This window comes from Phoca vitulina, unplaced genomic scaffold (genome assembly GCF_004348235.1).
Source record: "Phoca vitulina isolate PV1807 unplaced genomic scaffold, GSC_HSeal_1.0 scaffold16, whole genome shotgun sequence".
Lineage (NCBI taxonomy): Eukaryota > Metazoa > Chordata > Mammalia > Carnivora > Phocidae > Phoca > Phoca vitulina.
Window position 1 is genome coordinate 2,087,073 of NW_022589719.1, and position 24,652 is coordinate 2,111,724.

The 24,652-nt window shown below is 41.4% G+C and overlaps 1 protein-coding gene across 2 annotated transcripts in view; it reads left to right on the top strand.

The window, feature by feature from the left end:
• NELL1 (neural EGFL like 1) overlaps positions 1-24,652 on the top strand; it is a 794,433-nt gene that overhangs the window by 169,690 nt on the left and 600,091 nt on the right. For both annotated transcript variants that reach the window (XM_032413839.1, XM_032413840.1), the window contains exons 6-10: positions 5,062-5,134; positions 5,760-5,842; positions 12,516-12,650; positions 13,607-13,709; positions 22,427-22,500. In XM_032413839.1, coding sequence (XP_032269730.1) covers positions 5,062-5,134; positions 5,760-5,842; positions 12,516-12,650; positions 13,607-13,709; positions 22,427-22,500 — 468 coding nt within the window. The remainder of the gene's footprint in view (positions 1-5,061; positions 5,135-5,759; positions 5,843-12,515; positions 12,651-13,606; positions 13,710-22,426; positions 22,501-24,652) is intronic.

The following is a 24,652-nucleotide window of genomic DNA, read 5'->3' on the forward strand; positions in this document are numbered from 1 at the left end:
AGGATGCTTGAGTGGTTTGAGTGTTCTTATATAACTTCCATTCTAAAGCCATTCACTGAGGCCAAGATAGCCTCTTTGTGTCTGTCTCTCTCTGTCCAGTGTATTTGGGTCTGAAACCTTTCCCTTACCTGGACATCACTGTCTCCTTAACAGTTGAGCTGTCACTGGGAAGTGAAATTGGTTACAATTTTTTTTTTATGGCACAGCTGTTTTTTTTTTTTTTTAAACCTCAGCTGGTTCCCATAATTCCACAGATGGTAAACATATGTTTATAGGCACATAGAAAAGGATTCCTTCCATCTCTAATTCTTATTTTTCCTTTCGTGCAGAAAGTCAAAGTCACAGAGCTGGGGAATCTTATACATTTGTAGACTAATATTTCTGTGCATTAAGACTTTGGAAACAGCACGACGGCTAATGATATGCTAATGAGCTGACAGTTTTTATTGATCGTAATGGAAGTCGACAAGTGTCTTTCTTTTATGCAAGCTGGAATATTTTATTAACTGTCTTCAGGGCAGAAATCCATAATTGGTTGCAGTTTGAAAATCCTCCTTGTGAGTTTCTCAAGTCTTTTTGTTAGCCTGTTGCTAAAGCTTGGGTCCTTGCCAGTTTATAAACAGAACACATCTTCATCCATATATTTACATGCCCAGCAGGAGCTTTCCCCACCCCCTTTCCCTTTCAAAGCAATTTGTTTCAGTGTTTTAGCATACAGAAACAGAGAACCATTTTCTTAGTGTAAACAGAGATCTGCAGGGAAATAAGAGCTTTAAAAATGAATTAGCATTTGTTTGGTGGCAAAGCTGCTTTTATTTGTATCAGAAAGCTCTGAATGTTAGAGGGGCTTGCCTAATCTTAGTTATTCCATACATAAGAGGGTCCTAATGGTATGATTTTTCTAATCTTTATTGCATCTTTGTGTATTTCTTACTGTGGAATGAGAAAGGTTCTTGGAACAATGGAAATAATGGGCATTAGTTCCCCAAACAAATACTCCCAATGTACGACCTACCTGGTGCACATCTATTTCGCAGTGCTTGGTGAGCTGAGTGCAGGAAGTAGAGGCTGGTAACAGGTGGATTCAACAAAGGAAAAAATGTACCCATTTTCCCCCCGCTCCACCTGTACTAATAGTAAAAGTTTATTAATTTGGGCTTTGCACTTCGGGGATTTATTTAGATGCTCAGCTTGGCTGAGGGTTAGCATTGCAGGAACGATGAGAAAACGGATTGTTCAGCAGACTAATAGTGTAAATAAGATTGCAGGGGAGAATATTAAGCTACCTAAAAGGATCTCTTGTTTGCCAGCACTAAAACACTATTTCAGCAAATTGTTAGTATCTAATACAGATAATTTATGTTGGGTTGATTAAGTATCTATCTGTTAAAGCAATTAAGATAGAACCTCATTTTGACCACAGGACTTGTTCTAGCTACATCTTGTTAGCTCATGTAACTATGAGACTTTCTCAGATGATCTATTTTCTCCTTAAACCATGTTGGAGTAGCTTCGTGCTGGTTTTGGAGTTAGTAGACCTGTAGTTAATGGCCTAAGATTAAGGTGTCCTTTTGGAAAGCTACTTAAGTTGCCAAAGCCTTAGTTTTTTTGTAGGTCAAATGACTGGTGATCTGGCCCTGGATCAGTAGCTCTCATTGGGTGTATCAAAATCACCTTGGAAGCTTTTTCAAAATATATCTGATGTTCTCCCCAGCCTCCTCTAAAATTCTATGTACCCCTACTTTAAAAACTGATATCCTACACGATCTTTACAGACTCTACCAGCTCTGAAAATGATAGTGCTCAGTATTCTATAATTAACAGTTTTCAGGAATTTCATGCTTTTCAAGTATTTATTGTGCCTGCTATGTGAAATATACTACAATAGAAGCTGCAGGGGACACTGAGATGAAAATATGACTTTGCCTTCATGGTGTCTATAATCTAGTAATTCTGTTGTTTGCAACTCAGCTCCAAATCACTGAGATTTTATTCCTATATTAGGATTTGGGTGATGCTGTTTTCACCACTATGAACTTTTAATGAGTAAAGCCTCCTGTTCCTCCCCCTCTCCCAAAAGAAAACCCACAAATGATTGACAAGAGAGCAGGGTCTTTTAAAGTGGGACTCTTTGACTTTTCATCAGAATCCTCTTGGATAGCTTTTAATGAAGTTTCCTGGGCCCACTCAACCTTCCTGAAACAGAATTTGAGGGATGACCCAGGAATCTGAATGTTAACACTCCAACTCGAGGTGTTTACTCAAGGTGATTCCTAAGAAACTCAAAGTTTGGGAAGCAGTGCTGTGATTAATGATGAGAAATACAGCATGAGTCTGAAAAAATGAGATCAGGCGAGGCCGGCTAATAAATGTCCTGCAAGAATTGCATTTTTCAGGTAAGTGTAGATACATTTAAAGTTAAAAAAGAACAAATAGAAATTCTTGTTATTCTAATTTCATCTTTGGTCGAGTTGCAGGGCTTGAAGGAACATTATCATCAGTAGAAATTGTCCTAGATGACTTCGCTGGGAGAAATAAGAGTGAGCTTCTATATAGGTTTATACTTTAGAAAACGCCTTTCATTTTCTAAAGAAAACTACATGCATAGCAAATGCTGCTTTTGACAAAGGTCCGGGTACAGAAGAGTTCATATGGCAATTCAGTGCAAAACCTTCTGGTTCCTGTTCTGGGGGAAGGTGCTAGGATATATACGCATGTGTATGTGTGTACATATGTGTATCACACACACACTCAGACCTCTTTGGGTTACAGCTGGTATTGTACGGTGTATGGCCATCCTTCTTTTAGTCTAACATGGAATTACATCCGTTCAAATAAATTACATCACCATCTTGATTTATTTGGCAAGAACAGTATGTGGGCTGACCCCCATGCCCTTTCCTCAGAAACAAACGCCAAGTTTTGAGTTGAGTTTTGGTGTTAATGGGCATTGAGAAGCTGTCAGCTCTTATTTCTGTTTGTGTTCAAGTCGACATCATTGAACTTCACCTAATGATCTGTGTAACACCCCTGTGTGGCTCAGATTAAAAGTAGAAAGGCAGAAGTGATGATGGGGGCAGGTGGAAGGAAAGTGTGGGAGAGGCAATTTGTAATTTACAATGTAACTAAAAATCAGTAGTCACCTTTAAAAATAGGAAAAGGAAAACTGATATGTACTAAATTATGTTGCCACTGAGTGAATAGAAGGGATATCCTTTTCAAACGGATTTTCCATTCATTTTTAGAAAGGAATCAATACTGTGACTAGTATTCTCTGGGTTTGAGTGCCATTTCCCTGGCTGATTAAAAATGGTAATGATTTAGGCTTTTCTGATGAACAGGTAATAGATGGACCTGATTTTTTTCTGGTATATATGCTTTCTCCACTTGCACATCTCCTAGGGTGATTAGCTGTCCCTGTGTGCCTGTGAGTCTGTATTAGCACTGGAAGTCCTAGGTCCTGGGAAACTCTAAATCCTGAGCAGACCTGGGATAGTTGGTTACTATGAATTCACCCATATTCAATCTATTCAGATCAGACAGATGTTTTCTGATATGTCTCTCCGTTCTCTATAATGGTCTTTGATGGAAACCTACAGCTTTGTCTAATTTTTTGTTTAACTTAAAAGGTAGAGCACAGAAATCTAACTTGTGACAGTCTTGGTTTGAATGCCTGTTTTGCTGACCCAGAACTTGAGTGCTGGAAGGATCTTTAGCTTTTGCGTCCAGCCTTTTTTCCAGAGGAAGCAACTGAAGCTCAGAGAAGATGGTTGGCTGACTGTTTCAAGTTCACTCAGTTAGCTTGAGATGGATTCAGACCTTGAGCCCAGATCTGACTTCCAATCCCCTGTTTTTCTCATATTTCTCAAATGTGCTTGAAAGGTGCCCTGGGCACTCAAAGGCATGAACTTGCTTTGAGAAACTGAGCAGCTTTGTGCCAGGAAGAAGCTGATCGACTTAGATGGTGCTCCATTAATTGCTCTCTGGAATTGCCCTATAAAAGATTATGAATTCATATTGAGGAGCAGTGGTAGGGGCTTCCTCCCCATGGAGAGGCTGTCTCCTCTTAAATTCACAAATACTGCATCATTCTCAAAGAGGAAGAAGTTAATGTATCCAATTCTGAGAAAGAGGTCCTATGATCCTGTTATTTCTATTAACGTTTCCAATTCATATTTCATTTTGAAATAAAACAAAACAGCATTTGTTGATTACCTTCTTTTTAGAAGATGAGCACATAAATGTTACCTCCTCTGGAAGACTTGCAGCATGATCTTAGGCCTATATTTTATTTACAGATTAAGCTCAATATTCTGAACTGGCTTCCGCATCTTCCATCTGTTTTGTAATATCTCTTCTGTCAAATCAAGAAGGAAAAAAATCCCTAAAACCAAAAACTTGATATTCAAGTTAAAAAATGCAAAAGCCAAGTCAATATTGTCATTGCAAGATGGCAGTCTCAATGACTTTCTTAGATCAGGGCTGTTCTTCCACACTAAGTTATAGAATGAAAAAGAACCCCTTTTACTCACAGTGAGATGTTGAGCAAGTTTTAAGACTCACCAATAAACACTCATGTTACTCAGAGAGCAAAGATTGTATACAATTCTCTCCATGTCTCATTTTATTTCCTCTACTCAATCAGACTTTAATATATTTGTATTGTCTCTTCTCTCTCGCTTAAAAAAATCACCTAAGTCTGCAAAATTTAATGTTCCAGGATGACTAAGGCATTGAGGAAATTTTTGTTTCATCAGTGCCTTTTTGGTTCAGTAGTTGAAGAACATTTACTGGTAGATCCTTCCTGTTACAATGTCATTAGCATCCACCAGTGGTATCTGTCGATAGCTTTCTCAAGATGAATGTACTTTTCAAGATTTCCGCAGGAGGATGGTTTGGAGTAGTTCACTGGGGACTCAGGCAAACTTATGTTTTGAGTGAGGATACCAGTGTTGTTTAAAAAAAAAAAAAAAAGTGCCCTGCACAGAGATGTGACTGCACAGGGGCCATTGGAACCGGTGACTATAATCTTGATCACCACCTCTCTCTTCTGTTATCAAGGGAATCATCCAAGATGGGAAAATCATCCTTATGCCAAATGGATACATAACTCAATGTCCGAATCTGAATCGCAGTAAGTAGCAATTTGAAGCATTTATAAATTTCTATTACTATGTAACTTATTGGTAATAAACATGTTGCCGGAAGCATAAAAACTGTTGACTTCTCAGGTAGTGGGGATAGGGAGATAATTAATTATCTATACTATATACTTCTGTGTCTTTGAATTTTTAAAAAGCTTATGTGTTTATAGAATTACCACTGGAAGGTAAGAAAAAGACTACATTAAAAGTTTGGGTTCTGTAGATTGATGCAGGAAGATAGGTTTAATATGGTAGTATAAATCGTAAACATTTATTTAAATTGCTTGGCTTAGGTGTGTGTTGAGTTTCTCCTCTTCTATATAACGATTCACATTTTTACAGTTACCTCTCAATAAAGACAAGGGTTTAATTTTAATTTAAAAAATGTCCTATTGCCTTTTCAGTTAATAGTCCTTTTTTCCTATTCCTTTCTTTCCTCCTATTAATAAAAGGAAAAGACCAAGACTTGAAATCCTGGGTGATTTCACTCCAATTGTAAAGTAATACTTAGCCAGAAAAGCAAAAACCCTTCAACATAGCCAAGCAACTACTGTTGTAAGAATTTCTTTATTGTTTTAGCACTGTATCAACATTTCTTATATTTTCTCTATTGAGCTTGTCCAACTTGCAGTGATTTCTTAAGCCTGGTGCAAGGAATAATGGATTTGCAAGAGCTTTTGGCCAAGATGACTGCAAAAGTAGGTATCTAAATTTCACTTGTGATGTTTCATGTCTTTCTCCATCTTACCTGGAATTTCAAGCGATATGCTATAATGGAAACATTTTTAGCCTTGGTATCTGCAATATGTTACTATAAAAAATGGTTTACTGTTACTTGAAATAGGACTACCTATAGTAAACATAACCATTTACTTCTTTGATGCTATTAGGCTATATCAAAATGTTTACTTGAAGAATGCTTGGAAGAAAGAGGCCGTATAGATCACTGTAGATTCCTTGGGAGAGGAAAAGGGATTTGCCCACTGGCCATTCAACTAGTAACACTGTGAGATGGTACATGGTCAGAGACACTGCTGCTTCTAAGCTAATGCGTTTTGAGTGTAAGAATTATTGCCGATAATCAGAAGGGGCAAAAGAGCCATTGTTAGGAACAGATTGCTGTCACAAGAAGGCATTATGTCACTTTTCTAAGATGTGATTCATTTCAGGACTGGTCTTGAGTTAAATAGTAGAGGAGGCAAAGTTTCTCTTTTAACACATTCAGTTTTATAGTTGTACATCCTTTCCTTCTCTCCATCATCCAATTAACAAGCATCTTCCGAGGATCTGCTGTTGGCCAGGCGCTGTGTCAGACACAAAGGAGTCGGTAGTGAACGAGACATGATTGCTGCTCCAGAAGATAGCTGAAAATGTGGACAATTAGAGGCTTTAATATGTGAAGTTTAGATTCATAATGAAAAGCCCTGAGCCCTGTATTGAAAGGCACTGAATAAAGAGAAAATGTGTCTAATGCTGTTGTTATGATACCAATCAGTCGTGGACGTGAGTCCCAGCCTAGGGTGAAGAAGGAATTAGGTTGGGCCTAAGAGACATTATACTCTGTGAAAGGAAGAATTTTAATAACAGTGAAAATGATACATTAATCCTATTCCCACCTGCGGCTATGAGTGCTCCCAGCCATCAGCCATGGCACGTGGAAAAAAAAAATTGGTGGGTAGGTAAGTGTTTGGGAGGCAGGGCTGTGTTTTGGACCCATCGGTTGTGCTACCGAAGGTAAGGTTTCTCTTTCAAACTAGGTTTTTGGCCAAGTCATCCTTTGTCTGGAAAGGAGAGACAGAACACTTTTGTTAGAAACCCTGAGACTTGAGAGCTGAAGCATTAGCTTTTCAGCTCAGAGTACAGTGGAAATGTGAAATGCAGCCAACTATTTGCCTTCCCAGCTTGTGGCATATAGAGACTTGTATTTTTTATTTCGTCTGGAGCAGCTTGATCTCAATAGTGTTAATTATATTTTAGCTTGCTACCAAAGTTTTGAAACGAGAAACATGTCTTAGTCTCAGGTGATTGTGGTTCCCCAGCTTTAAGGATGCTCCTTTCTTTCTTGTTCTTTCCTTCTTCAGAGAATGTCATTTTTCTCTTTTTAGCCATACATTATCTAGGAACCACATTGGGTTCGGTCCTCCAAACATTATTATGTAAAATGGGCATTTGTGAGGCAGTAGATATCTAATTGTGGGCAATTGCAAGCAGAAAATGGTTTCATCCACCTTCTAAACCCCGCCTCTGGTGCTTTGGAAGATTTATAAGTCTGTTTCTTCCAAACCGTGAATAGAATTATAATTAGAAAACTGAGAACTTCCATTTTCACTGCAAAATTTTGAAATCTACAATAATCTAGAAAAGGAGCGCTGGTAAACTTTTTCTGGAAAGGATTAGCTAGTTAATTTTAGGCTCTGCAGGCCAAGAGGCAAAATAGAAAATATGTACATATTTACTTAAATATAATCACTTAAAATATAACTCTTGAAAAATGTAAAAGTCTTTCTTAGCTGATAGGCTGGAGGAAAATGAGTGGGTGGCCAGATTTGGTCCATGGGCCCTAATTTGTCAACCCCTAATTTAGAAAAAGCTGGAAAGTCAGTCATAAGAGGTAATATTTATTGAGTATTTGTTGTGTGTTAGTTACAGTGCTTAAATGTTTTGTATTTCTTATCACTTTAATCCTCACAACAGTCCTGTGAGTTGGGGTTGATTTATTAGCCCGCTTTCCAGATGAGAAGACTCAATTCCAGGAATGTTATGTTAACTTTTCCCAAGACAATGGATGGCAGAGCTGGGACTCAGGCTCAGATTCTGAAAGCTGCATCATGACTAAGAATGTCTGTAGTTGGAGAAGGGAGGATTGGAAAGAGAAACAAAAGATGTCAAGTAGGAATGACTGATGGAGAGAGGCAGGTTGGCCGCTACCAATGTGGGGATAGAGATTGGTAAGAACAATGGGCAAAATGGAAGAGAGGAATGTGTGTTCTGATGGTACCTGTTGGGAGAGAAACATGAGCGTAGAGCTTGTAGTAGCTTTTGGAGGGGAAAAGTCAGGGTAAGAGCAAAGCTCCTAAACTTACCCTTTTGGTTATAGTCCATTGTTTTCCTTGGAAATCTGTTGATGTTGAGTCCTGGGTTCCCATGCTCCGTGTTTCTGGCAGGACCACGCAGGGCCATCTTATATTCCCTTAAAGGTTTTCAGATCTTAGAGGCTGCTCAGAATCACATTGCAAACCTAGGATAGACCAGGTGAATTCTCAGCCAAGAATTCTTTAAGAATTATCAAGGAAGGTATTTCCCTCTTGACTGTGCCAAGGTCTGAACAGGAAGGTCTTTTTCTGTGCTTCGTGCAAACATTGTTTACTTTATGTGTACTCTCAAACTGAGGACACAGGCCTTTGGGGCCACATCTTTGTGTAGGAGTTCCCTTTAAGACCTCCCAACATGGGCAGACCCTGCTCCCTAACTTCTCTCCCCTGCACAGCCATCAAAGTGGGAGCTTGGAGGCTCATTGACCTTTTCCCAGTTGCCGTTTTCCCATATTTAAAAGGGTGACCATTAATTGTGGTTTTATGAAGATCCCATGAGACCAGGCAAGTGAGACTTACAGGTCTGGTTTGGTGGATGGCACACAGTAGGTACTCAATAAGCTGTAGTTGTTCATTTTATGTTAAACCTAGGGAAAAAATAGGCAGCCATGGGGGGAAGATAGTCACTAAGAAAATGGACACCTTGCCTAGTGGCTTGGCATCACAAAGCCTGGCAATAGCTGTGAGTCGCTATCAGGTTCCTGGTCTTAGAGGGAGGTGCCAGGAGGTCTTGGAAAGCAGCAAAATGTCCTTACATGGTGTCCTAGTGGAAAGCCATAGAATCCTACCAGAGAGCAAGCCCAGTGCACAAGCTGGACAGGAGTTGGTAGCCATAATCACATCAAACAGCTGCGACACCAGATGAGCCCAGGGGTCTGCCCAGGAGGGCTTGCTGTTTCTTTTCTCTCTTCAGGACAGGGGCTGCTGGAGAATGACTATGCTCTTGCTGAATATGGGACATATCGTGGGAGCAGTTTGCATGTATCTTCAGGTGACAGGTCCGGGTGTATAAGAGCCCTCTTTGAAGAATCCTGGCATTCTGGCAAAATGAACCTTTTTCAAGGTAGAGGAGGTACAGGGAAGGAGGGAAGGTGTCTTCTGTCACTTTCCCTAAGCCATCTACAAGAGACCACGGATCCCTGGCTTACTCTGGAAGTTCTCTCAGGTAGTCTTGACATTGTGGGAACAGTCCCATTGCTGGCCAGGTACATGGTGATGAGGTCGGGACCCGTCTTTCTCTTGTGTCCCACCTGTCCTGTAATTGCATTCTGCCTTTAAGTTCAGGAAGAAGAGATGCTGGACTGGGAATTTGATTACTTCTATTCAAATCTTTGACAAATCTATTTATGCAAATCAAGCAGCACTTGGAGTGGCATTTCATCTTGTAACATATTTAATTTTGAGATTTTCATTGTTGCAAGCTCAATAGTGATTTTTCCAGTTAAGCTTAAAGGTTTAACACAATAAAAGATTTTTTTCCCTTCAATGTAGCAAATGCCAAATAAATAGTATTTCAAAGAAAGAAAAGTGCACCCCATTGCATGACTAATGTACTCATCCATTTGTTGACCTCTTACTGTGAAAAAGGCCTCTGATGTCTGTCTTCGAATGTGTAGAGTTAAGAATAAATGATTCTGTCCATGGTTGCTTAGATAAATGCATGAACAAAGGTAAGAATAGAGATGTAGATTTGCTACTGGATCTATTTTGGATCTGTAGGCATTCTTGGAGGGAATGGCAGGTGGTATAGAAATAGCTTTTGAAAATGAATTTGGGTAAAATCAGCATGCTAATACCAATGAAAAATTGTAATTCATTTTTTGGTTCAGAGTTGTTTTTCTCCTTTTATTCTAGTATTTAGCAGGGGATGAAAAGGAAGGTATAGTTACATATTAAGTGTCTTTGAAAAATTAGCTTTTTGCCTTAATATGTCTTTGCTTTTGTGTCTGTCTCATGTGCTCTTATTACAGAGATTAGGGCTTTTCAGTGTTGTCAGAAAAGGCTAAATATATTAAAAAATACAAAATATCTGTCCTGAGAATAGCTTTCATTAAAACTGAGGTTTTCTTGGTATTGAGTTTTGCAGGTAGCTCAGTTTTGTTGGACAGTATGGGAAATTGACAATACTGCTTTTTAGGCAAATTCCTGGGTTTTCAGGAAACTTGGGCAGTCACAGAATTGCCTTTTGGGTCATTTAGTCTTTAAGAAGTTTCTGGGAGTGGTGCAGGCAGTAGATCTTTCCAGATTTTCAGAGTGAGGTTCATTTCTTTTCACAAATACACTGTTCTCAGCCACTTTTAGGAGGGATGCAGGTCTAGTTGAACTCTTTTTCAACCCCAGGTCATCCGTCAATCACTACCCTTTTGTAGGAACTACAGGGGCTATAGACATGAAGTAAAGGTAATGTGCAATAAGTTGTCACTTCTTGCTGCCTCTTACCTATATGTGGTTTTACTCACTTGACCTCACCAAATTCTAAGAAGTGTATTTAATGTGTTCCCTAAAGAATTCCCAAAGAAATTAATTAGCATGGATTCTAGAAACTAATTAAGCTAGAACTTTACATGGATCTGAATTTTTGGAAGATTGTGCATATGGGAGGGGTCCTAGGAAGCTAATATTTTAGGCATAGTTAACTCCGCCTTTTCTGGGGGCTGATGATGGTGCATGTGGTTTGTCTAGCGTCCTATTTGCTTTTTTACCTGCCCATTGGTACTGCCTACAAAAGGCAGATAGGAACTATTTTTCTTGAGAGATTCTAAACTTTGGGAGGAAGAGAATGAAATAAATAACCAAAGCCAAGTTTGGACTTGCATGTGGATTCCATTTTTAGAGAATGGTGCTCAGCAGTGCCGGTAGGAGTCATTGAGAGGAACATGTAAGGAATGGAACCATAGTTAGCATAGAAAGATTTTGGGAGTCCTCAACCCATATTCAACCATTATATCTAAATATTGGCTTGAAATAGTCTTACTTGGATCATAGATGGGCTTGATCTATGTGGGGAAAATACTGAAGACACAGAGGTGTAAGTGTGGTCGAGAAAGAAAATAGAAACTACTTGGACTTTTGGAAAGTAGTATTTGTTTTTCAATCAAGGCAGTCTAAAGAAAAGGGGAAAATGATAATACTGCTATTGGATTGAATTACACTTGAGTGTGTGTGAGATTCTATCAGAGTTGAATTTTTTTTGTACCATATGTTTGAAGGCAACCTCAGTAGCGGCCTGGAAAGTGACCAGGAGAGAGGATTGGACTCCTACCGTGATGACCTCTTCGGTGAACCGGTGGTGCTGAGTGTGGTCGAGAGCAGATGTGAAGACGGGCTAACCTCAGATGTTGGAAGAGAGTAGATTGCTTAGGACGGGTTACCAGGCAAAACTAGGTCTGATAGGAAAAGCAGGGAGAGATTTCACAGCTCACACCAAGAAAGGGGTTTCAAACATCCAGAGCTAACCAAAAAAAGTTTTTAAAGGTAGCGTCCTGCCGCTGTAGACATGCAAAGAAAGGCTGGTAAATCACTGGAAGGGGGTTACTTGTCATGACATTCAAACTTTATAACCCTTTTCAAGTCAGAGACTCTGAGGTTCTGTGATAACTGATAATAGCTGGAGGACCTAGGAAAATGAAACAAGTTTCTCTCTCAAATCCTGATCTCACCTAGGGGTTTGGTTTCCTCTCCTTATCTTTGAACACCAAAGTGGATTCCTGGGGCATTCATTCTGGGGGATCCTGATCAGGCAGGGGAGAAACTATATCCTTGTACGCATTTCCCTTTTCCTGGCCCCAGCTCCCAGGAATTTTTCAGAAGGGAGGAAGCCGTGACTTCCCAGCCTGAAAACCGTGGTGCTCGGGTTAGTGTGCGAACACGGAGAGAATGGTGGGAGGTAAATGTGAGTGCATCAGAGGTGCTGATGAGGTCTCCTGTAAATATTGTAATGAGTCCTTGAGAACTCATTCATTATGACTGTTTCTGTGTGGGCTTGAGCTGGAAGCACACATGTTTATGTACACCCATGAGGTCCCTGAGATACAGTTTAATGTCTCATTTGGTGCTCATTAGACCATGGGAGCCAATATGTCTTCAGTATAGAATGATTCCACCTCATTGTGTTTTGTTTTGTTTTTTTTAATAATCTGGCTAAGAATAAGTCAGCTGCTCTGAGCACTTTTTTCCTCCTCCTCCTCCTCGGATTTTTTTTTTTTTCTCGTTGCTTTTAGCTTTGTTAGGACAATGCAACTGAATGAAAGTAATTACACCTAGTAACTCTTATTTGCAGTTAAATTATGCAGAGACGAGACTTAGTCAGTTGGAAAACTGTCACTGCGAGAAGACCTGTCAAGTGAGTGGACTTCTCTATAGAGATCAAGACTCCTGGGTTGACGGGGATCACTGCCGGAACTGCACTTGCAAAGTAAGCCTCTTTGTAAATAAAAAGAGTTGTAAGGGGGCATTTTCACTACTTATTGTATAATCTGGTCTTGCAATATACAATGCTGACTTTAGGAAGTCCCTATGATCCTTTTACTAAACTTCTGCCTAGCAACCTGAACAATTGTGAGGGGAACCTGGAAGAGTGTCATTTCATCTCTAAATACTTGGAAATTAAAATCTGCTTCTATTTGACAGCACACTCTAATAGGAGCTAACCTTGTTACTAACAAACTTACTGTGTGGAGTTTGAGGATTGAGAGTATCAGAGGGAAGAAGGGACTCCTGTGATTTTTCAAGCAACCTAACGGTTAGCTTCATTCACAACTTTTCACTGCTAGAATACATTTTAAAAGGGGGTATAATTAATTAGTTTCTAGATGTTTTTATTACAATTTACAAGGTATCTGTCATCTGTTTCAGAGACTTGCAAGACCCACCTCCACCCCCTGCCCTGACTTCCAGGGTATCCATCATTAGTATATTCCATCTGTTTCAGAGAATTCAAGAGCACCCCCAAAATTAGTATGTGAACTCTGTGCTGTGCAGTTGAAATTATTTGATAAATATCTGAAGAATGCTTTTGTTTGGGGAAAATACAAAATGGATTGTTAGAGCCTCAATAATGATTGGCACGGTCTGCAAAATGTGTTATTTATGTTCTTGTAAAAATAGGCTTTTGTTTTCTGCCTAATCTACTTAGCCCACATGGGCAGGTGGAATGAAGCCAGTGATGTATATCAGAAAAGTAATTGAGGTGGCACAGGTTCATCTGTGCTGGAGAAAATACTTCATTTGTGATCCTGGAGTAGACTGGGAATTCCTCACACTGCTTCTCTTTCCCCGATGAGGTTTCTGAGATGAGATGTGTGCTTTTGCCACAAAGAGAAATTTCAAAGGGCACTTCTGAGATTCTTTTCCCTGTCCTTCCTTCCTCAGAGTGGTGCTGTCGAATGTCGGAGGATGTCCTGTCCCCCTCTCAGTTGCTCCCCAGACTCCCTCCCTGTGCACATTGCTGGCCAGTGCTGTAAGGTCTGCCGACGTAAGTACTGACGGAGGGTCAGAGTGGTTCTCTGTGCTTTGAGGTTCCCCCTTCCCTCAACTGATGAACACTGATGACATGAAGTACCGGAAGTTGATATTAAATGTATGACAAGAAGAACTTCTATATTTTAATCACCTGTGATGTGCAGATACTTTACATAAGCTATTTTAAAAAAAATCTCATATCAGCTCTAATTACTATTCTTCCCATTCTCTGTAGAAGGAGCTAGTGTTCACAGGGATTAACTACTTGTCTAGAGTCAAACACCTGGTGTAATGGGTTGTGTTGTGTTTATCTATGAGGTCACAACTCCAAAGCTCCATGTGCTTTGGTCCCTCTCCTTCTGAATGATGAAGTTTAAGACCCAGATTCTGTATTTAGGCTTTCTGAGGTCTTGGCCAGATTTCCTGTTACTAAAAGGCCTTTGTTAGGAATTTCGAGATGGGCCTCAGTTAAGATACTGACATAAGTGCCTTCAGAGTTGGCCTGTCCAAGCTACAGGATTTAAATATTCTTACTGTGTTTTGCAAAGGGCACCATTTCAGATGAGATAGTAAAATGAGCCCGGAGATCAGCCGTAAGAGTAAAAAGCTGTCATTAAGAATGCTTGGTATGTGCCAGTTACTGTGTAGGTGCTCCACTTCTGTTCGCTTACTGACTGCTCACTGCAGTCCTTCGGGTGGGGATTATTACCCCTGTTTTACAGGAAGCTTAGGGAAGTTAACTTACGAAAGTCGCAACCCTAGTAAGTGACCGTGGTGAGATAGGAAATAGAGGTGCCTGATGACAAAGCCCATCGACTTTTTATCGAACTATAGAGTCTTCTGTAGCAAGAGTCTAGGTTAGAAACAGGTCATCATTCAAGGTCATTTCTCTACCAAAAATATCAACATCACTGGGTCTTCGAAACACAGTGGTTTAGCTTTTTGCCAAAAACAGCCTTTCTCCTAATAGGACAGTGGAGGTGGGGATAGCTGGTCTGGTCACACCAGCCCAGACCTTTCTTGCACTTTTTCAAAAGGGACTTTGGAATATTTTTCCTCCTTAGGGTTGGCACAGTACACCTATTTCTCTGGAGGGTGGTACTTGGAGTTGATCTAAAAAGAGAAACTGTACAAACTTGATATTCTATCTAACAGTGAACAGAGGAAGAGGATGAAAAACTACTGGGAATTTGTTTAAAAAATGAGTTTTAGTCCATTATTTTGAGTTTTCTCGACAAGTCTGTGAATACTGTCTCTTGGAAGTTGTTTGGACATGGGAATAGATGAGTCTTTTGCTGTTTTGTGTTTTAATCTTTTGATTTTCTAATTATAAAAGCAATCTTTATTGTGTAACATTTGAACTCAGAGGAGTTAAGATGATGGAAAAATCTCTCCTAATACCACCACTTGGAAACAATCACTCTTGAAATTTCAGTGGATTTCATTTTTTAAAATTTTATTTTGTGTGAGGTATTATCTGTACACTTATCTATTTTCTGTGAATATTATCCGCACACTTATTGTGCAGATAATATTTATCCTACTTCATTCACTTCCATAAATAAATAAATTAATTAATTAAAAAAAAAAAAAAACAAACTCTGTGGCCAACATGGGGCTTGAACTCATGACCCTGAGATCGAGTCTCTTGCTCTACCAACTGAGCCAGTCAGGTGCGCCCCCCCCCCCATTGACTTATTATCACTTAAGTGTATTCCTGTGCTTTAAAGAACACTGTATAAACTTCTTTTTAAAAAAAATTTATTTAAATTCAATTAATTAACACATAGTGTAGTATTAGTTTCAGAGGTAGAGTTCAGTGATTCATCAGTCTTCTAGAACACCCAGTGCTCACTGCATCATGTGCCCTCTTTAAGTCCACCACCCAGTTGTATAAGCTTCATTTTAATGAGCTTCATGGTGTTCCATTGTTTGGCTCTTGCTTGCATAACTTATTTAACCATCCCCAATTTTCCCACTTTGCACTAGTATAAATTACTCTTCAATAACGTGCTTTATGTAGAAAATGCATTTTTTTTTTTTTTTAAGATTTTATTTATTTGCGAGGGAGAGAATGAGAGACAGAGAGCATGAGAGGGAGGAGGGTCAGAGGGAGAAGCAGACTCCCCGCCGAGCAGGGAGCCCGATGTGGGACTCGATCCCGGGACTCCAGGATCATGACCTGAGCCGAAGGCAGTCGCTTAACCAACTGAGCCACCCAGGCGCCCCTAGAAAATGCATTTTGTATTTTATATTTTCTTAAGATAAAATTCTCCAGAGTAGAATCAGTGGGCTAAATCACTGCCATTTTCAAGGCCCTTGATGTATGTCACATTGTCCCCTCAGTAGAAGTGTTGGGGGTAGTCACTTCCAATTCATTTGAGAGTTTTAAGTTTTGAAAAATATTTTAGAAAGTTACATGATTTTACTAACATGCTGATATACAGCTAACTAAAACATCAGTGTGTGTGTTTTTTTGTTTTTTTGTTTTTTTTGTTGGTTTTTGCTTTTGTTTGGAATTCATAGCAATTTAGGCGGTACTAATTTTCTCAGCAGCTCCGATTGGTGGTTTGATATGTTTGTAGTTAAAATGGTAAAAAAAAAAAATAAGTGAATGAACACTAGTTAAAAAAAAAAGTAAACCAAAGAGAAATGATGTAAAGCACCTCTGGAAGTTTCAAAGGTTAAGAACCTCTGGCTTAGAGGGTTTTCATTTCTTCATAGTTTTTAACAGAAATATGCATTAGGCAGTTACTGAGTGCTGGTTCCTGGAGTGGTGATAAATGTGCCCTCTCTGCTTCAGAGGGCTCACTTTCAGGTTAGGTGATTTACAGTGTCTAGAATTCTCAGTGCAGTCACATTAGGCACGTAGATAAGGCACTACCAGAATGTAGACAGATGGCTTGTGGGACAGTGCTGGGGAGATGAAGGGCTATCAGTGGTAGGCCTGGGGTGCTCCCTGGAGGAAGTGGAGCCAAACTAAACATTTCTAGCCTTCTGGAAGATGACTGTGGTGGATTGAACAGTGGAGTGGAGCAGAGGAGAACCAGGATTAATAAAGCAGAGTTCCAACACTAGTAGGTAGAATTTCTAGAAGTTTCAAATACCTTCATATTAGAAAAAGGATGGAGAATTGACTTCGGTTGTCCCTTTCAGATAAAATTTCCTCAGCTTCTCTTTGGGTTTGGGTGGACCAGTATTCTGGAAACTCTGAGAAAAGGTATTGATCTGGCTCAGGCAAAAGGAGGTGATGCATAAAAGCAGATGGTTTTGTCAGCTGACTTACTAAGTGTTGATGCCCTTGTCATGGCCTCAGGAGCTCAGCACTTAAAGATGGGGGCGTTTGTTTGGGAATAGGAAAGAGAATTTGGTCTAAGTGTTCATATCTTAGTTCATTCCTTGGAAAAAGTGCTTTGTCCTTCTGTTTTGATCAAAAGGCCCGGACACTCATGTGGTCTCCAAGAACAAGGTAGCTTTCATTGTGGAGGTCTCAGATCCTGATACTACGAAGTTCTTCTCTCTGTTTTGGAGGCATCAGGAGAAACCCTGGAGAGCCTTCTAGATTCATCAGTTGTGGACATAATGGTCCAGGAGTTTATTACCAGGGCCCCACTTTGACCAACTAAATCAGAATCTCTGAACATCAGTGCCCTGCAGGCTATTCTTTCGGGAGACAGACTTGAGAGCTACCGCAGAGGGTGGGGAGTGAAGAGAGAGGATGATGGAGAGGGAATCTCCAGTTATGCAAAACAGCACTTACAAAGGAAAAGAGGTGGTAGAGGGAAAGGAAATACTCTGATAACAGGGTTTCAGTAGGCGAGAAGTAGAAATCGGCAAAGGTGGGTGTGGGATGCGTGACGACAATCGTATTCCTTTGAATTGATGCAGTTGTTCATATTCAGGTTTCTCTCCCAGCACTGTCCTTCCCTCTGGGTACAACAGTGTGCATATGTGGATCATTTGCTTTATGTCAGGCACCACGTTGAGCCCTTCTAGTGACCCAAACGCAGTCCCCACTGTTAGCCCCATTTTGTGGGTGAGGACCCAGAAGAGCACAGAGACATAACTTTCCCAAGGTTTCTCAGCCTTGGTCTCTGGCTTCAGAGCTGATGCTCTTAACCCATCTCCTCTCCCCACTGCGGTCCAGGGAGATGGAGGCACCACCACATTACGACAAAATATTGTGTGTAACACACATGTTGTGCAAGAGGCAGAGGTAGCCCAGAGAAGGAAGCGATTAGGTCCATCAGAACCATGTGTGTGTTAGGAAAACTTCACAGGGGAAGTAACAGCTGAGTAGGGTGTTATCAAATAGGAGTTTGCCATGTCAACAAGGTAGGTGAGAACACACCTGACAGAATCATATGTGCAAAACTCAAGGAAGCAGACATTGCATTGACTTTAGTAGTTAAAAGCAAGATTCAAAGGAAGGGTTGGGGTATAATCAGTGTTTTACCAAGGCTGCTGCATCGAGAGAGCTGGAATCAGGGTGGCTGGGTATGGGATTCAGGCATATTCCAGCTAGAGGTGATGAGGCTGACAGGCCCCCACTGCCTGGAGAGATGAAAAGCAAGGGATGGATGTGAGTGATGGCCCAAAGGTCTGGCACATGGTAGGTACTCCATAACATTTTTTTGTGTACAAGACAGATGAATCAGGCGTGGAGCATCTGTAAGGGAGAAGTTGTGAGGTTTTGAACAGGAGGCTGTAGGGGACTCCTAGTGTGATTAACAGAACTAAGACAGGTGGAGGAAGTAGTGCAGGGTGCGATACATTCTGTTAGGCATGTGTGAGTTTGAGATGCTGGAGGGACACCCAGCGTGATGTGGGCATCTTGCTCAGAGAGGCGGTATCTGGAGCCAGATCGGGGAATGAACTCACTGAGGCAAGGAGAATTCCTGCCTGTTAGCTTTCCTGATCTGCCCGTCTCCTTTAGAGTGCAATACAGAGTGCTGGTTCTGATATTCTAACCCACTGATGCCACGGAATGGCTGGAGTGTGTGTAGGGTACAAATACCTAAATAAAGACAGAGCAACCTAATCTCTATATCTGACAGGGGTGCCAAGTCCCACCTGTCAGTTGTTTATTCAGTGTGCACCCAGATGGCAAAAGTGTCCAGTCATTGCACTGGAGAAGTCAGGTCCGAATTTGAAGGGCCCCATGTCTGTTGGTGGGAAAAGATGCAGTTGAATAACTTTCTCCTACTCCTCAGTACATACGTTTCTGACATCACAGAGAAGTGTGTGTTGGTACCAGGTTTCAATTTCATGGTCGTACACTGTGAAATATTCTAGTTTGCATGTCCCCAGTGTGATATGAAGGGCTTCAGGTATCCATTTACATTCCTACTCCTACTGAAAGCTGTTGGAATGGAGTCCCAAATGCTCCAGCCAAAGGCACTGGAGTCTGACTCACCTTAAGCTTGAATTTCCTCAGACATCAAAAATAAGCCTTTTAGCTGAGATCAAGAGGTGGGATAATGAGGACTGATGTCAGGCGTATGGAGGGCAGTGACAGAAAAGAGGGGTATGGTTGGAGAAATGGGGGATGAGCATGAGAAAGCAGGGGATGTTCTTGTGACCTGCAGTGGTGATCCCAAAAGCTATCCTAAGATCATTTCATTGAGAGTTGATATTGTAATCATGTATACGTCCTGCACCAGTGCAAATGGCCGAGGCATGTAGCATGATGCTGATGTCATTCGTAGCCCCCAAAGCACCCTGCTGTGTGAGGACATAAAGTTTAGTGGACATTTATTTTTATACAGGACTGGTGAATTTGAGGGATGCTTCCCTGTGTATGGCATGAATGTAAACAGTAAGACATTGCTGTCTCCAGACAGATTCCTCCGAGAACTCCTAACAGAGGAGAGGAATCAGGCAAATTTCATAAAACAGGGTAGCAAGTGGGCTCATACCATTCTGTGGGGGACAAGGTTAAAATGAGGGAGAAAAGTCTGTTTCTTTGCTTCTGAGCCTGGGCCAAGAAGCAGATGGCAGATCTGACAGCAGGGCATTTAGCAGAGCTGTCACTCTGGAACAAGCCATCTTGCCAAGTTGACAGCAGCTGTGTTTGGGAGTGTGGGAGTTGATTGGACAGGAATTCCAGGCCCTTGGAGGATCTGTGGTCTCCCCATACGGGTAGAGAGGGGAATCTACGTTATCATTAAGACCAATGAGTCATGGTCAACCGATTGATCAAGAAAATTGAGGCATACAAGATGGTCATGGATAACTTCTTGAAGGAAGGAGGGGTTGATGTAGAAAATTCTCTATTTTCTGTTGCTGTTTTTGTTCTGAAACTCATATCTGCTTTTCATGTTTGAAACCACTTTAAACAGCAGAAAGAACTCTTATTTGGGAATCAGAACTTTTGACTGTTTTCACTACCAACTGTAGGCACATTAATTCTAAAATTACTGTTATTAAGCCCAGAGGGGCACTGATCTCGTGGCTGGAGATGAAATGATGAAATACACCTAGACCCTGCCCTCATGGAGGTTATAGTTAGCAGGAGAGATGTATAATGAATTGGGCAACTGAGAGAAAAGGTGAGGTGTTAGAGCTAGATCAAGAGTACCAAAGAAGCACAAAGTGAGGGCAGTTCACCAGTGCTGGAAGTCAGGCTTATGTTGAAACTGATGGGTATAGAGGATGGGGGGTTGCCAGGGGATGGTGCATGAGGCTGCCTATCCTTGGAGAAGATGATAGCATGTGCAGATCCCAGACACAAAGGAGAAGGCGTGGCTAGGGTATATGTGGATGTTTGGGGGGTGGGTGGGGAATAAATGCAGAGGAATTGATGAGCTGTGAAGCTTGAGAGAGAAGGAAGAGCTACCTGAATGGCTTTGTTTGCTGAATTAAGGATAGTTGCAGGTGGTGGGGAATAGACAAAAGTAGGTTGACTTGAGAAACTTAAGGAGGGAGCGTTGTCGTGATTTGGATACTGATTGGATGCCGGCTTGAGTAAGAAGGAGAGGTTAAAAGGATCCCAGGTGGTAGGGTGTGGGTGCTGGGGTAGTTAATGGGGCCGTTCAGGAAAGGAGATACTACAATTGAACAGAGTCAAGTTAGGTGTGGGTTGTTGCAGATCATTTTCTAACAGGAAGCAGACTCTGAAATGGAGATTTGCTTGTCCTTTATTAGGAAGGATCTGTCAGGATCAGTTCTAGGGTAGAGTGATATCCTGAAGGAAGTGGAATTGCACAGATAAAGGGGTTGAACTGCAATACAGTTAAACACTTCAGTTATTCCTCTAGGGAGTTCTGAAGCTGGAATGACCTTTCAGAGGGATCCCTAGTTGGGGCAAGGGGCCAGGACTTTGTCCTACCTTTACCCACCACTCATTGTATGTGGGCTGGCCTAGGAAGTGCATTTGACCTTGGATGAGGTGGCTCTCTTCAAACAAGAGCAAGTCCTAGATCACTGTTCAGCTGAGCTGGTGGTCGTCAGTTTCCCCAGCAGCTGCAGGAATGAGTCCTTTGGCCATTGAGGAGGATCTGGGTAGCACACCACTGCATCCACTATGGGATCATGATGTTAAGTATACCAAATTTCTGGGCTTTCCTCTTCCTGTGGCTAACAAGAGGGTGTTGGGCAAGTTGATTGCTGAAATCTGTATATACTTGAACGTTCCATGAGAGTTGGAAGATTGTAGAACTAGGAAACTACCAAATTAACCTGTTTTTAACCAATGCAGAAACAGAGACTCTAAGAGCTAAGGTAGTTTTTATGAGACACATAGTGATAGAGATGCCTTAGAGTGCGTGTCTTCACTTCTACTTCTCCTGAAGACTAGGGTAGAAGGATCCTCATCTGTGCAGGAGAGGGAGTAATCAGACCTTTGCTTCCTTGTTCCTGTTGATGTGGCTGGAGACCCATTAGGGTCAGATCAAATTAACATACTCTGCACTTGTTTAAAAGTGAATCAGCAAGTTGAGTTGAGGACTGAGTCCCAGTGGAATCTAAATTGAATGGTGGGAGTTCCATTTATGCGTTTACCTTTTCTACAAGGCCTACCTCTACTTCATGCCTTCCCTATTAGCCTGTTAAGCTCACCTTTCCAAAAAACAGTCTCTCTAGTGCATTGGTAAGTGTTTTGCTGGTTTGGCTTGTATTTCTCAATGGTTTTTGAGCTTACTAGGAACATAGAGTATAAGGGCATGCATTTCCCACGATCACAAGAGAGAAAAAAAAAAGGGTGTCCTTCTGCATTGTGGCTGAGGTTCTGATGAATGAACATAGAAGTCCCCTTTTACCTACTCGTTCATTTTATGGCTGGAGTGTAAGAATCAAAGGTACCGCTATTGTACCCCATGGAGATGACCAGTGCTGCTTCCTTGTTTTAACTTCTGACCACATCAGTTCATTTTCTGGTTCCTTTAGCAGCTGCGACATTGAAATAGCTGTATATCCTTAGTGTGACGGACTCATGGCAAATGTAGTTGAGATGACCATTTGACGGGGGCCCGAGAGTTTTCCTTACACTCTCCCCATGTCTTACTCCAGAGAAAGATATTCCTATTTTTTTTTTTTTAAAGTAGGCTTCACACCCAATGTGGGGCTTGAACTGATGACCCTGAGATCAAGAGTTGTATGCTCCACCAACTGAGCCAGCCAGGCGCCCTGCAAAGAGATTCCTTTTGCTTAGAATTCACTGAAGCCAGATGACACCTCTGAGGTCAGTTAGTTGCACAGCATGACTGACCCGTTTTTCTGTTCTTGTTACAGCAAAATGTATCTATGGAGGAAAAGTCCTTGCAGAAGGCCAGCGGATTTTAACTAAGAGCTGCCGGGAGTGCAGAGTAAGTTTCCATCTTATGATCCCCATCCCTTGAGGAGAATTACCAGATAGATAGATGGGCTTTGGTAGGGATCTGGAGTGGAGCATGTTGGCCTGAATGGGTCCCTGAGGGGAAGGACTCTGGTGGGCTGCTGTCCAGGATGGGGAGGTCCCACCCACGGTCATTGCTCTGCTACCTTGTGCTAAGCTGTGGATCAGGTAGCCTTGGGGAAAGCTATTGAAGGATGTGAGAAGGTGAAGGGAGCCAGCAGTTACTAGGAATCAGGGAGCTTGGCAGGGGGCCCTGGGAAATGGTTCTGAGTTGATTTTTGGGGAAATCAGTTTGTGATGCCAGCTCTGGATGGTGCTCTCTCTACTCCCGTCTCCTGCCTGCCCCCACCCATCTTTTTCTTGGAATAAGACATGTAGAAGCAGAGATCTTTAGTAATCATTCAGCTAACATACCTTGATCAACTGCTACATACTAGCATGGTACTAGATTCTGGGTATGTAACGGTGAACACAACAAAGGCCCTGTTTTTATAGAACTTGCAGTCTAGTAGGGGAGACAGGTAATAAAGTAAACAATATACAATATATTGCCGAATCCTATAAAAAATACAAAGCATGCTGGAGAGAGAGAGAGCTTTTGGGTGGGTGTGGGTGTTCTGAGAAGGCCTTTGTGCAGAGGTACCATTTGAACAAAGTGGGGGAGCTGGCCGTGCAGTTACTTGGGTGAGGTGCCATCCTCGGCGTGGAAGAGTGAGAGGGAAGAAAGGGAAGGAGGGGCACGCGTACCAGGTGGTGCGTCACAGGGCAGCCACAGTCCTACGAGGAAGCACTGCTGGTTTTGTGGGGCATCTCCAGAGAGGCTGACCGGAACCACCGGGCCTCAGAATAGCCCATCTTTGTAAGTGCTTGTAACTACACCATTTCATTTGCTTTTCATCACATCCCTGAGGAAAAGAAAGGAATCTATTTTAAAGATGAGGGAGAATGAGGCATTTAGAGACCTGGAGAAGATCTGGAGGAGCTTGAATCCAGTTCTTTATTGGGGCCTTGGCGGGCGGTTTGGGTGGAGGAAAGGCTCTTACCCGTTTCCTGTCTCTGGCCAGAATTTACCTCCGACTTTCCTATCAAATTTCCCATCCCCTCCTTCTTGGCTGCCACTGGGAATGGCAGAGATTCTATTGCTCCAGACACTCTGGTGGGGATGGGGGTGTGGTGGTCTTTCTGCATCAGTGGATGCTGTGCGTACGCAGAGGCAGGGATGGCGTGGCAGCGAGGGCTCTGTGATCTCTCAGTCAACAAGGCAGGCTACCGGACCTGGGCATGGGGAGAGCTGGTAGGGTGGTCTCCAACCTGGGGCAGGCACATTACCACCTAGGATGTTGGGTGGATTAAATGAGATAAAGCGTGTGAAGAACAAGAAATAAACTCTTGTTTCAAATATTTTCACCAAGTGTTTTTAGAAATTAACATACTGTTTTTTTTTTTAAACTAAGATGAATAAACCCTTCTAGTAGTTTTGCTCAATTGTGTTCCAACATTTCTTTAGCAATAATGTTTTGACTTGATGTGAGTTTTTATGTTATTAGAAATTCAGGTTGAAGCACAGTGATTAAGTAAAGAACTTGAAAGTGTTCATATTTGACCAATGACACAGAGACTGTCACTCTAAATGAGAAAGAATGGAAGAATTGTATTTTTCCACCAACACAGAGTTCTAGGGGTCATAAAATAACATACTATAATCAGGAGAATTTAAAAATGTTAATTATCAGGTACTTCTTACCAGAAATAGTTCTGAAAATAGAAAATAAAGTTAAAGGTTTTGTGCCTAATTATGTGGCTGGACTAAATGGATGTAGAGGCACTTAGGCTACTGTAATCACAGTTCATATTATTTTCAGAATCATGCAAAGGGGTTTGTCTGTATTGAAACACTTGGAATTAGGATTTTGCTCATTAAATATGTTAAAGGTTGATTAGAATTGTCTGATTTAATCAGCAGTCAAGGCAAGCCCTTTTCATAAAAAACTTTTGTGAGTGATGATTTTTTAAAAAAGTCTTCATAGCATTTTAAATATCTTTTAACAAAAACAAATACTCCAAATGCCAAAATTTTGAATATAGAGGAAAAAGTACAAGGAAGAAAAAGGAAATCGCTCCAG